The sequence below is a fragment of the Anarrhichthys ocellatus genome, unplaced genomic scaffold (assembly GCF_004355925.1).
Source record: "Anarrhichthys ocellatus isolate YVR2014 unplaced genomic scaffold, GSC_Weel_1.0 scaffold11, whole genome shotgun sequence".
Taxonomy (NCBI): Eukaryota; Metazoa; Chordata; class Actinopteri; order Perciformes; family Anarhichadidae; genus Anarrhichthys; species Anarrhichthys ocellatus.
The window spans coordinates 7,677,647-7,690,328 of NW_022280041.1; the positions used below are offsets into that span (position 1 = coordinate 7,677,647).

The following is a 12,682-nucleotide window of genomic DNA, read 5'->3' on the forward strand; positions in this document are numbered from 1 at the left end:
ATATATATATATATATATATATATTGTATATATATATATATATATATGTATATGTATATAGTGTATATATATATATATGTATGTATATGTATATAGTTTCAGAAATAATTAATAAAAAATGGGGTACCTTTTTTACAATCATGAAAAACATGTTAAAAATGCATTTTACACGGGTTGTATAAGCAAAAAACACTGATTGAGAAACTTTATAAACAGAGAAAACTATACATGGTTGACTGTTTTTTTCCCCAACAAAATAACTTAAAAAAAGGACGTTTGTTCACATGCTCCCTCAAAATGAGCAGTCGGACACATCTTTTTTTCTTTTTTACAATCATATCATGTCTTCTAAACATCATGTAGGTGTACAATATGTTTTACATATTGTAATTACTACAGATTGACATTCTGAATTAAGAAATTTTCTCCTCATTTTAAAAAAAGGCTGCGTTTTACAGTGCATAGCTGTAACAAATAAAGAACTTTATCCGATATGTACATAAAATAAAAATATTCCTTTTTATAATATTTGTAAATACATGGCTACATTTCTTCTTCAAATGTAGACAACAATGTTACCGTGAGAATTTTACCTCCGAGATACAATTCCCTATACTCTTGTTTGTAACACTATATCCAAACACCAGATTTAAAAATAAAGAAAAATCAACAGCAAAAGAAAACAAATCTGGCTGAACAAGCTGCATGTTTTTACCCTCAAAGAATTGTGGGCCTTGTAGTGCTTGGAGAAAAAAAATCATGAAAGTTTTTTTCTTCTTCCTTCACTGATGGTTGTACAGCAGTAGAGTGCACCGAACACGTGCATCGGGTTCTGAGGGTTCACTGGCTTTCCCAGAATGCAATGTCTCTTCCCAGCTCTTCAGCAGCTATGTTCATGTAAACTTTATTTTTGATATATTCATTTATATTGATATAGGTCTATAGACTTAATCTTAAATACTCTATGACATAGAGTGTAAAACTTCTGGAAGTCTCGTCGTCGAAGGAGCGAGAAACAACAGTGAGGTATCAGAAGTCCCTCTTTGTGACAGACAGCAGGTGCCACTGAACTGGTTACCTTCTCAGGCTGCGCTGGGCCTCCCTCAGCAAGCTGTCAAAATCGATGGAGTCATACTTGCTTTTTGTGGAGGCTGGATCAAAGTCGTCCGAATGAGAGTCTGAAAGTGGCAAGGAGGATTGTGGTCAGTGCTGAGCGGTGGGGGGGGGGTTCACATTTATGTTCAGAGAAAACTTCATGGTCAGAGCTCACAGAATATTTTCCCTCAACACCAGTATTGCTCAGCCATGTGGAGCACAGTGTTTATCTCGAGTAACATGTCAATTTGATGAACTTGAAAAATAAAGGATAATGCACAGCCTAACGTGTGCCCAGACTCGACACACTTAAAGAGGAAACATACTTGTATTTTGGGATCTTTCTCATACTGACTGTCCGAAACGGTCCGTTTTAGCATCTGTCTTTTTAAGCCCTCCTCCCAAAAAAAGCCCAGTCTGTTTTGATTGGTTGTGAGAATGATATGGTGCACCTTTGCAAAGGTAGATCTCAAGCCGTGGATGGAGGATGGGAGGCGGTATATTCTAATGAGCCTAAATGTGACATAGGAAGGGGAGCTAAACCAATATGGCTCGTTAAAGCCCATGATTTAGGCACCCCAGATACCCAAATGTATTTATGGATTTCTTGGCTGGGCACAATAAATAGTTGGAAAACATCTCAAACCATAACTGGATATTTACACAGCAACCTATTAACAGCTTGCGAAGAATTTATATATCGCGCTGGCAGGAAATAGTGCCTTATTTTACGCAGAGGCAACAGATGTGAAAGCTTATCCTTCTGTCTGTCTATTTCTCACATGTCCTATTTTTCCCGATCAGCCTGATAATACATAAAGAGTAGCTTATCTCTGCCAACAGACAGCTTCAAAAATGGGGCCCCCCAAAGGGCCCAGCAGCACACTCCAAGAGCTTTGAGAAATGGGAAGGACCATGGCAGCTAGAAGGCGCCAGTCGTAATCTAATGCAATGGCCAAGGGCTGGATTATGTCACACTGCGCACCTTGAGGGATGAAAAACACCTCGGTGCTCTACTTAAAACTAATGGACAGTGTCTCGGAACACACAAAAAAAGATGCGAGAGCCGACAAGACTGAGAAGATGGGGAAAGGTTTGGATACCACGCTATAATAAGATCCTCCCTTCCTCTCAATCTCTTTATCCTGTGCTATCAGTACGGGGACGACCAAAATAGCCTGTTCCTGACAAAGAGGCGGTCGAATGAAGGCCTTTCCATTCCAGTAGACTGATTAGTCAATCTCGGCATAATGTCTTTCCTCAAGGCTTTCGGATTAGCAACTGTTTCTCTGTGTGTCAATTTCTCATCATGTCCTCTCTCTTTAAAAGCTGATAGCTTCAAGCATGTGCTTTGAAAATGTACAACAACCTCTTAATTTATTGAAGAAAGTGCTCTTTTTCTTTGCAGTGACCCGTTGACCCTCTTGTAGAAGTGCATTATACTTTCTTCACCTCCCTTTTTGCTGGTAAATAAACATCAGGAGGGAAAACTGGCTGCAGATGCACGAGTCAATACCTATCTTGTATGTCATCGTCAAATGATCTTTTGTGTGTGTGCAACTCTTGACCTATCGGGGCAACTCTTGACCTATCGGGGCATCTCTTTCAATATGGCTGCTCAATTATCACAACCACTATAATTGTGCGACAAACAGAAGAGAAGAAAGTACTATTTTTCATCATGTGGGGCATGCCAGAAAAAAAACCCATTGATTTCATCCATTTGATCACATATTTCTAACTGAGATTTATGGATTGGATCAATACAGAAGCTATGTACATACATTAGCAACATACATGCATGTTTACGCAAAGTAATCACTTAGGTTTGATGAATTCTGCTGTACCGCAGTCTGTCATGACGCCCTGACTCCCAACAAAGGCAGTAGGTGTGCATAAGTAGGTATTGCTCCCACAGTGGCCCCTCCCTCTAAGTATATGACCGGCCCCTACCTGCCACATCGAGGCTCTGCCTCCTTTCAGCGCTGCAACAGCTGGCAACAGATGGAACCTCACTCTAGAGAAGGGAGGGGTTGCTGGGACTTAACCTTGCTCCCACCTTCCTCTTCCTCGCCTCATCTCTTTTCTTTCTCCTAACGCACCTTTCTCCTTGTAATGTCATCTCCACTCCTCCCTCCTGTTTGCCATTCTCTTAAAGTGATTCCCTAACACACACACACACACACACACACACACACACACACACCCACACACACACACACACACACACACACATGCATACACATATATATATATGTATACACATTGCTTTTAAGCGCTATTTCTCTTGCATTTTATATCAACAAGCATATCAAGTCCACATGAGTAATGGAGTCTGCCTTGTTTTTTTATGATACTACAGCTGCTAACAGGGACAGGAAAATGGAGCTCTATTCTTGGTATGTTCACAGATTGACCTCTCAACTCTTTTTGCCCTTTGAGCCACGAATGCCTGGTGGACACATTCAGCACAGAGATGTCTCTCAGGATCTGGAAGCATCACTCAAGCCTTTTCTGCTGTCTTATTTCCCTATTCTCCCCCCCCCCCCCCCATCTTTTCTCTGACAGTCCTCCCAGCTACGCCGATATACTGCATGACTGCAGGGGGCAGAGGGAGAGAACAACAAAGCTGCACTTACCCAAGTCTGTGTAATGTGATTTGCAGAACTGCTTTTGTCCGCCAAAGCACAGCTCGAACTGAGGCTCGTTTGACCTGCGTAAGGTGTGTCCGTTCTCAAGGGCGGCAAAGGCGTCACAAGTGTAGCGGTACGTGATGAAGCCAAAATTGTCCCTGGTCGAGAATAGAAAATGATACATCAGAGTGGTGCTGTGGGGCAACAATAACTGAATAGGGGGCCTTGTCTTAGATGATGATCACGCTATTTGTATGCAAAAGAGAATCAATAAAAGTGTATCTTTGGGGCTCCATAGGCTAAGAACTATTTTGGATCAGGAGACGGTGAGAGGCTGCAAAAGCTCCGTCTTTGTCTTACACTTTGCCTTTTAAAGTTAAAAAGTTACAGCACAATTTTTTTGTGTGTTACATGACTTGCAGAGGTGAGGAATAAATGTTCCCTACCCCCCCTACACGAATACCAGACTACAATATAAATGCACACACACATGCACAGAACATCCTGGGGCCTTACCCATCGTCCCTCAGGTTCACTGCACATTCTTCAATTTCGCCAAAGACTTCAAAGCGGCGCTTCAACTCTGTCCGGGTGCAGTCGGACCTCAGTCGGCCCACGTACACCACCCGTCTCTCCTCCTGCTCGTTAAGGGGAAAGACAGAGCGGAGGAAGGAGATTAAAAGGGGGAGTCTGTTTTTTCTTCCCCCCTCTCTTTCTTCACTGAGCCCCTAATGAATTGGTCTTGATCACTCCTGTGGATACTGCAGCTGACTTTCGCCCCTCTGTTTTTGTCCCTCTTCTCCGTCTGTCTGTTGTGTTTCTCTGTGATTGGTTCGGCCTGCTTCCTGTTATCTGATAGAGTTGCAGTTTGGAAGCGCCCTCAGTCTGCCTTGGCACTACAATTCCTCTTTCTCTCTGCAACTCATCAACCAGAGGCAGAGTGATTTTTATCAAATGATGCCACGTCTTAAGTTTGGGGCTGCTTCTTCTTTTGCAAAGTCTAAAAATAAAGCGGTGAGGTGACTCAGCTACATATCAGAAAAGCCTCTTTCCCTCTTTCCAACGTAGGAGTCAAACTCACAATGTGCAGTAAACTAGGCATGGTCAGTTAATATTGTAAAGATATTCATATCCAAGCGAGAGGGAGCATTAAGAGCAGCAGCAGTGAGCCACGGGGTAAAAAAAACATGGATTTCCTTCAACCTCAGAGGACGTAAGGTCATAGCGGAATAATTTAGGAACAACCTGCACAAGGCTGCAATTATGGTGTTTGAGTACTTTAATTGCATGTGCTAATCATATAATGCAGCTCACGCTTGGGGCTATAGTGTTTCACTAGTATTATTTATTTATTCATTCATTTGCCTGCCATTACTGGGGCAAGTCCACTGAGGCCCGTTGAAATTTTGAATGCTGTCTTGAGGGTAGTAGTAGATCCAAGACGTAGTAAATCAGTTGCCTGGTGCTAAACTCCAAGTTGACCTTTGCCCCTTTCTGACTTCTATAGAGTTGCTGAGAAGGATACAAATTAACTACAGATTACTGTTGTTATGCTTTTTTTTTCCACTCCCTTTAAGGCGTACGTACTGTTTGAGACAAAAAAAAGTATTTGCTGAATTTAGCTGCTGACAACTGATAAATAGGCGGCCTTCTCGTGACGGCACCCTTGAGGGCTGCCTGTGTGTGTGTGTGTGTGTGTGTGGGTGGGTGAGAGAATGAGGCAAAAATAGAGTGAGGGAGAGACAGACAGTAGGAGACGCTTTCACATCCCTGGCTGCCCCAAACCTCGCCTGACAGCTTGAGCTTTGCTGCTCGTAATTGTTTGTCTTTCCATCTCTGAAAATGTATGCTTGCCAAGCCACGATGTATTACTGCATCATTTAACGTACGGTTTATCGACAAGTGGTGGTAGCGCTACCCCGCTGAAAACCTGAGTCATTTCACACTGAGACGTGGAGAGCGGAGATATGGGAGAAATGTGATATTTCCTGCATCAGGCAGAATTTTGATACAGAAGGGAAAGAGCTCAACAGAATCAGTGTCCGTTTCCGTTTTTTTGTCCTTTCCTCTGTCCTGCTCTCCTAGTTTCTGTTTTCAAGAATTTTAACATTTTACCCCTGTGGTGTGATTAATAAGAGTCGACAGTGTTTCCAGACGACAGAGATGTAAAAATACACAACCCCGAGATAAAAAAGGAAGGGCCTGTCGCCTGAATCATTCAGGACATTTCAGTAGGGTGGCACATGGAACTGGGCTGGAGGATTTCTCATCCTAAGTAATGTGTGTGTCTGCGGGAGGTTTCTGTGTGTTTGCAGGAATTTCTGCATGTGCCACAGCAGTGATTGCATGTGGTCTTTTATCAGTGTCGGCAGAAAAAAAAAAAAAAAGAGGATGGGGGAAATTAGATGGCGTTCGTGTCAGTTGACTCACTATTGCTTTTTGCTTTTGCCTCTCTCTTTGCTCGGCCCTTTCGAACTCCCGCTTCTCGTAGTCCCGGCGGTATTCCTCCCTCTTCAGCCTCTCATGCTGGTAGTCCTCGTAGCTGTCATACCTGCTGAGAAAAGGATACGTATGACATCACTGTCCTAGCTCGTCCTCTAAATTCCCCCTTCCTGTTGATGACTGTGAAGAACAATTGCCAGTATTCACCAAGGAGTAGTCCCCTATTTTCTCACCACTGATGGTTGAGGGGGGGATTTCAGAGGAGAGGAAATGGACATGTTAATAAGATGTCTCTTCGCCATCGCTATGATTACGGAGCCCACAGGATAGGCCCGCGGGAGTGCCGGCGAGCAGCGCGGTTGGGGAGCCAGGCTGCTGCAACTGTCAGCACAACTTCACATGTCATTACTTTCTGCTTAGTTAGGGCTTCATCAAGAAGGAAAGTGCAACTTTCTCCCCCACCCCAGACTAGCACAAGACGTGTCCGTTAAGTTTTCGACTGATGAGCGACTCTCAGGCTTGTCGGGTGTCATTAGGCCCGTGGGTGCCAAATCAGCTCGGAGCGCTGAGATGGTGTCAGTCTCCCTCTCTCTCTCTCTCTCTTTTCCTGCACTGTGACAGTATTTCTCTGCATATGAAATGGTCCCCTCTGCAGTGGCTCACGGTAAACTACAGAGGCACTAAGTTGAATAGGCGTCATTATACAGCTGGGAGCTTGACTCATGAGTGAAGTATGAATGTGCATCAGTGTGATTTGGGATTCTTTTGTCACTAGTACAATAAAACAATCAATTAAACATATTTGCCCCAATGTTTGTCACGAGGCCCCCGTGTGGATGGGGCAAGCTGCAGAAAGCTCCAGTCTCGATGTGTAAAGGGAATCACAGAGTGGTGACAGGAGAAAGTTACTTTCCCTGCATTTGTCTATCGTGACTGTGATTCAGCCATCCATCCTTGCATACTCTCTCAGTTTCTAAGAACAAACATTTGTTCCCGACCTGAAGAACTGCGACTTAACAATACGATCCGTAACAAAGGTTACGTGTAAAACTGGAGGGTAAACAACTCATTTAAAACAATCACCTTGGCCTGCGGCTGAGAGGAGATCGAGACTGAGGGTGGGGGCTTTTGTGAGTCCTGGAACGAAAGGTGCTGGAATCTGTGTTGTGACGAGACCTGTGGGGAAACAGAAAATGTAAAATATGAAAATATTATTTTTGGCAACACATCGCAATGCTGCTCATCTCACACATTTGAAAAAAAAACAGTTTAAATGAATCATGCAACATACTGATGACTCGTGAAAACTTCACACCTTGGTTAATTTGTTCTTGGCTTTGGGATCCAAATTAACCTCGTTGATTTCACAAGCCCCATTTAGATGTTAGAAACTGGGTTAATTCCAGATAAAAGCATTCTGTATTCTCCTAATCTAGCTCATGGCCACATTAAGTGTGCATGATTTCCTTACAGCGCTTTTATACACACCCGAGCCAGCACCTCCATACATGCACCTGCTATCTGTGTTGTATGAGGAAATGGTCAATACTGTAGGCCTTAGTGACCTAACTGTAGAGCTTGAATCTCTGCAGTCCGTAAGCTTCTGATGCTTAATAATTGAAGTGCTGCTGAAGAAGCAAGAGCAGAATGATGGAGGGGGAGACGTTTGGGAAGCTCAGTGGAGCAAAGGAGTGCCCGTTTTAAAGGATTGAGAACTACGCTTTGAAACAGAAAGGAGGGATTTTGAGAATTATTTTGCTGGAATTCTATATATCTTTTCTTGCATGAAAATATAACAAGCGTCTTGTTCTGTCACTTTCAAGACTCCAATCCCTACACAGTATTTTCAGAAAGCTTGTCAGTGTCAGATTCTGATCGAATACCTTGAGACTATTACTGTATAATTTGTGAGCGAGCACAAGAACAAGGGCCCGGGCAGAGTAAAGTGATTCTATTGGCTCTCTGGAGTAAACTGACCTTTAAGTAATCAGGCAAACAAACAGAGTCACTGCAGTGGAGTCCTGCACTGAGAGGCACTGAATGGACTAGTACTGACAAACTTAATTCACTCACATCCTTTTCAGCAGCTACGGTTTGCCTCTGTTCTTCTACCAAAGAAGGAAAACAGACAGAAACCCCCTCAGCTCTGATCAAAGGGAAGCATGGGAAATGTAGTTCTCACACAGAGCTATGATGATAGGAGTCTCTTTTGAGAGGGGCTTTGAGACTACATTCCCACAGCCTGGATTTGGCTTTCATCTATGGGGATGTAAAAGAGGAGGGTTTGCCACTCAGTAAAAACAACAGCTGCCGCTTAAAACAATAGCCCCGGCATCAAACAAAAAACAGGAGCATGCGAGGGAGCGAGTGAGGAGGGGGGCGGAAGACAGTGTTAGGAAGACATTCAAATAAAACTCCCTGCCTAGAGATTAAAACTCGTACTTTTCAGAAGTTCAGAGCCTCTGGCGTGTTTCATGTTCTGTGTTTTTTTTCTTTTTGGTTCATTGTGTGTTTTGGGGAAGTCACACCATTCAACCAATCTTTTTTCCCCATTGTCACTTTATAGACATTGAAGTGCCACCTGGTCTAAAGGGCAGAGTTGTATAGTATAGTAGTATAATAACTGCAGACACTTTGGTGAGAATCCCTTGAACATGGCCTGTTAAATCACTTTGTGTAACACTTGCCAAATCTATTCTGCATTTAGTCCAGACAAGGCAAAGAAGCAGGAGGTCAAGAACCCATGCTGAGAGTCTCCAGGGTCTATCCTGTCTGACACCAGCTCTGATGACTGATCAGGCCTGTTTTACACTCCTAAGCTAGATCCCCTGACAGCTCCAAGCTCCTGTAAAAAACTGCATGGGTGGGGAGCAGCCAAGGCTCAGTAAAAATAAGCGTGAGGTTTGTGTGTGTGTGTGGGTCTGAGAAACGTCTTACCAGGAGGGGCGTCTGTCAGGTGAGCTGGAGAGAGAGCGCCTCCGATGGTGCGAGGAGGATCTGTGGGAGTCAGGCTGGGAACGAGAACGGGATCGGGATCCACTGCTGGTCCAGCAGAAAAGCCTGCTGGGAGAGAGGAGGAGGGAGGAAGGTGGGGAGACGGAGCCTCGTGAAGGGGAGCAGCTGGATGGTGGGGAACAGGAGGGAGAACAGGGGGGGCAGTCAAAGAGAAGGTCCAGAGGGGTGCCCTCCCAGGGATAGAGGAAGCGACTCTCACGGCCCTCACCCAGCTCTAGCTCATCCTGGAAGGGCAGGAACCCTGAGTGCAGGTAGCTGGAGCCAGGCAGCCTCTGGGAGTAGGAGCCTTTCTCTCCCTCCTCAAGGGACATAGCGGCTGCAGCCTTACTTGGTTTGCTGCCTGGTTCTCTCTCCTTGGCACCCTGGCTATAAAGGGCTTGTAAGGGGTGACCAAAGTGCTTGTTGAGTTCTTCTCGGATTTCCTGGTCACACAGGAGCTTCCTGTTGATGGCAGAAGAGTAGAGTTGGTCCCAGTCAATAGTGACCTCTTGTGAGGGGATCTGGGTGGTTTGTGTAAGGGTCTGCTTCCCTAACTCCTGGACCCGGGCTGCTTCTCCATCCACAGAGGCAATATTTTGCTGCTGAGCCAAACGGCCAGATGAAGCTGATAATGGAGAACGAGTAGATGAAGATGATGAAGCGGATGGTGGCATGGCTGAGTCCTTACATTCGACATGCCTGTCCCCAACTTTGCCTGCAGGAGGCATGGGAGCAGCGGTGGCACCTGAGATGACCGTCATTTCCGCTGCTGCTGGAGTCATGGAAACAGTGGCTGTGCCGCCGTCCTTCTTAGTGCTAGCTGAGGCCTGGCAATAGTCATGGTCACTGTAGCCACGGGGCACCGTCCGCTTATTGTTGCTAGTGCTACGATGCTGCTCTAGGTTGCACCTCACAGTGTGTTGGGTGACCGAGTAAGGTAGGGCGGTAGACGCTTTGCTCAGCTGGGCAAAGAGCTCAGTCTGTTCGGGACCCTTCCTGATAGGGCCCTCGCCTGAGGCACCTGGGGCCGGGGCCAGAGCGCCGGGGCCCAATTCGCTCAGCCTGGCTCTTTTGCATGCCAAGGCTGATGAGGAACATGAAGACAACTTGGTTTTGAGCGATGCTTTGAAAGGATTCTCTTGACTGGCTTTGTGTGGTGGCGTGGTTGGTGGTGTCAGACCTGCAAAGGGAGGGAAAGACAGAGGTTGGTGGAGGGGTGGAGGCAGTAAAAAGAAAATGGAATCATAATGCAAACCTCCCCAAATGTCCCCCTCTCCCTCCTCCCCTCACTCATCTATAAAGTCCCAGGTGAGTTTATGGACAGTGGACACAGATACATGCCTGATTAAAATATTCACTTTCACGTGGCCTAATCCTGATCTCTATTTTATTGCAATCTTGACAGATTAATGTAATGCTTGGTGTAACTTAATACGGCGGTGCTGTAATACGTATGACTTGCCATCCCCTTCCTCTCTGACCTTGGAAAGATCCCTTTTCATGAAAAAAGAAAGCATAACACAAAACCCTGCAGAGGACAAATGTAATGCACCCGATGAAAAAATATGAATGTACATGTATCATATCTCTCCCTGGCTCACATAAATGTCGGCACTGGACAGCAGCCAATTCATCTGAATAAAACTGACATTTTTTTATCGGCCTGAAAAAATAATCAGTGACGTGATGGCGTGCATGTTTCTAGATTATCCACCACAATGTTCCTTTTCTGTGAAACATTGTAGCATGCCTGGTGATGTCGCCATGGCAAGATGTCATAGAAGCACAGGAAGTACTGGCGAATGGCTCGTCGTTCTTCTCAGATGGCATGTCCCTACTACTTGTGCCCCCTCCCCCCCCCCAAGTTTCCCAAGCCTCTTACAGATTTACAACCAGACAGATGGCAGTTATATGGGAAGTCCTGAGATGAGCCCACTTTATAGCATTGTTAATGCACTCACACAAACAGCCGCCACCATTACTCTCTCTCTCTTTCCTTTAGTCATGTATTCTCCCCTTTTCTCTCTTCCTGTCTGCCATCTTCCCTGGATCAATCTCTATTTCTCCCTTCCTGTCTCTCAGCATCCTATCCTGTTTCTGTCTCACACAGAACAAATGTGCCCACACACACACACACGCACACTTGTCACTAACAGTCTCTCACTGGAGTCAAACTCAGCCACTTTGAAACACCTACGCTCTCCCCTCTTCTTTGCCTTTCTTATTATGCACATCATTCTTCGCTTGCTGGTGAATTGCACCAGATGAATGCTATTAGTCTCAAATCCAGTGTTAAAGTATGCACTGGGAGTGCGGGAGCCGGATACATAAATATGCACGTTTCTAAAACCACTGGCTGTGTTTGGAATGCCTGATCCAGCGGCTTACCATCCTACTTATTATCTGGAAGTGTCTGTGAAACCCCACTCGCCTCTTTCTCCGCTGTTCTCCCCTCTTCCCTCAGTTCTGAATGTGATACAGACATATATTTGCACTGCCAATGGAAATGAGCTATGAAAAGAAGAAGGGGGGCGCTACACAATGCCTGAGGAACTTCTGTTTCACCAATGAAGCGCCATCTGTCCAAAACAATGTGCGCGTGGGGTCATAAACTAGGAGGCATTAGCAATGGGGGTGAAATAAATCAGAATTAGATAAATATGTGCCTCTCAGTCAAACTCGCTAGTGATGGATGATCCGCCGACACAAACAATCATGTAGCCACCGGAAAGGAAACGATGAAGCAAGTGGAAAAGTCAGCATAGAAAGAGGAGGGGTTTATAATCTTTTTTTTCTCGTCCAGCTGTAAATTGCAAGGAGACCTCGGAGCGAATAACAACTCCGTGCTTAAAGAGTTGATCCGGCAGTAAGCCATGCAAATAGCAACACACAGACCACCCCAGTGTCATGAGATACAGTAATTAAAGACAACACGGCAGCACAGGGTAAATCTATTAGCTTGGCAGAGATTAGGCAAGAGCAGTCAGATCCCAGGGGGCCTTACTGCCTGTTGTAACCTTTACTGTACCAAGAAACATGCAGCCAACAGTCCAAAAGTTGACTTTGTTTAGTACTAAACATAATTTGGCTCAGAACACGTTGTACAGGTTCTCCTGATAATCAAATTAATCTTTCTATGAAACAGTAACCACTACTACAACGCATCATAAAGGTATAAAATAATATGTTACTGGCAGCAATTCATGGAAAGTTCCATCAATGAGTTGTCGACCTGCCTTTAAAGAGCGCACACTTGGCTTACTTCCATCTGGTTATCAGTACCGCCCACCACCATCATTTTTATTGTAGTGGAATATTACTGTAACATGTAACGGCAGACCTCAAAGCTCTCGCCTCTGCTTACTGGGATCCATACCCATCCGTCTCATGCAGCACGACACTCAAAAGCTAATCCCTAAGCAGGAAAAGGGGCTCAGTAACCTGGAGTATTCTGGACTAATGATTTTCCTGCTAATATTCAACCCTAAATTAGCTTAGGACGGTAAAGTCAAGTGAAG

The 12,682-nt window shown here is 45.0% G+C and overlaps 1 protein-coding gene across 11 annotated transcripts in view; it reads right to left on the reverse strand.

Annotated features, from left to right (window-relative positions):
• Nucleotides 1–48: 48 nt before the first annotated feature.
• Nucleotides 49–12,682, reverse strand: part of ppargc1a (peroxisome proliferator-activated receptor gamma, coactivator 1 alpha) — a 229,990-nt gene continuing 217,356 nt past the window's right edge. For 8 of the 11 annotated variants that reach the window (XM_031850766.1, XM_031850764.1, XM_031850771.1 and 5 more), the window contains 6 exons: nucleotides 9,108–10,344; nucleotides 7,254–7,346; nucleotides 6,159–6,282; nucleotides 4,245–4,366; nucleotides 3,735–3,886; nucleotides 49–1,178 (listed from right to left, as the gene is read on the reverse strand). In XM_031850766.1, coding sequence (XP_031706626.1) covers nucleotides 1,075–1,178; nucleotides 3,735–3,886; nucleotides 4,245–4,366; nucleotides 6,159–6,282; nucleotides 7,254–7,346; nucleotides 9,108–10,344 — 1,832 coding nt within the window. In that variant the 3' untranslated portion in view covers nucleotides 49–1,074. The remainder of the gene's footprint in view (nucleotides 1,179–3,734; nucleotides 3,887–4,244; nucleotides 4,367–6,158; nucleotides 6,283–7,253; nucleotides 7,347–9,107; nucleotides 10,345–12,682) is intronic. The other 3 variants (XM_031850765.1, XM_031850774.1, XM_031850775.1) reach the window with 2 other exon arrangements.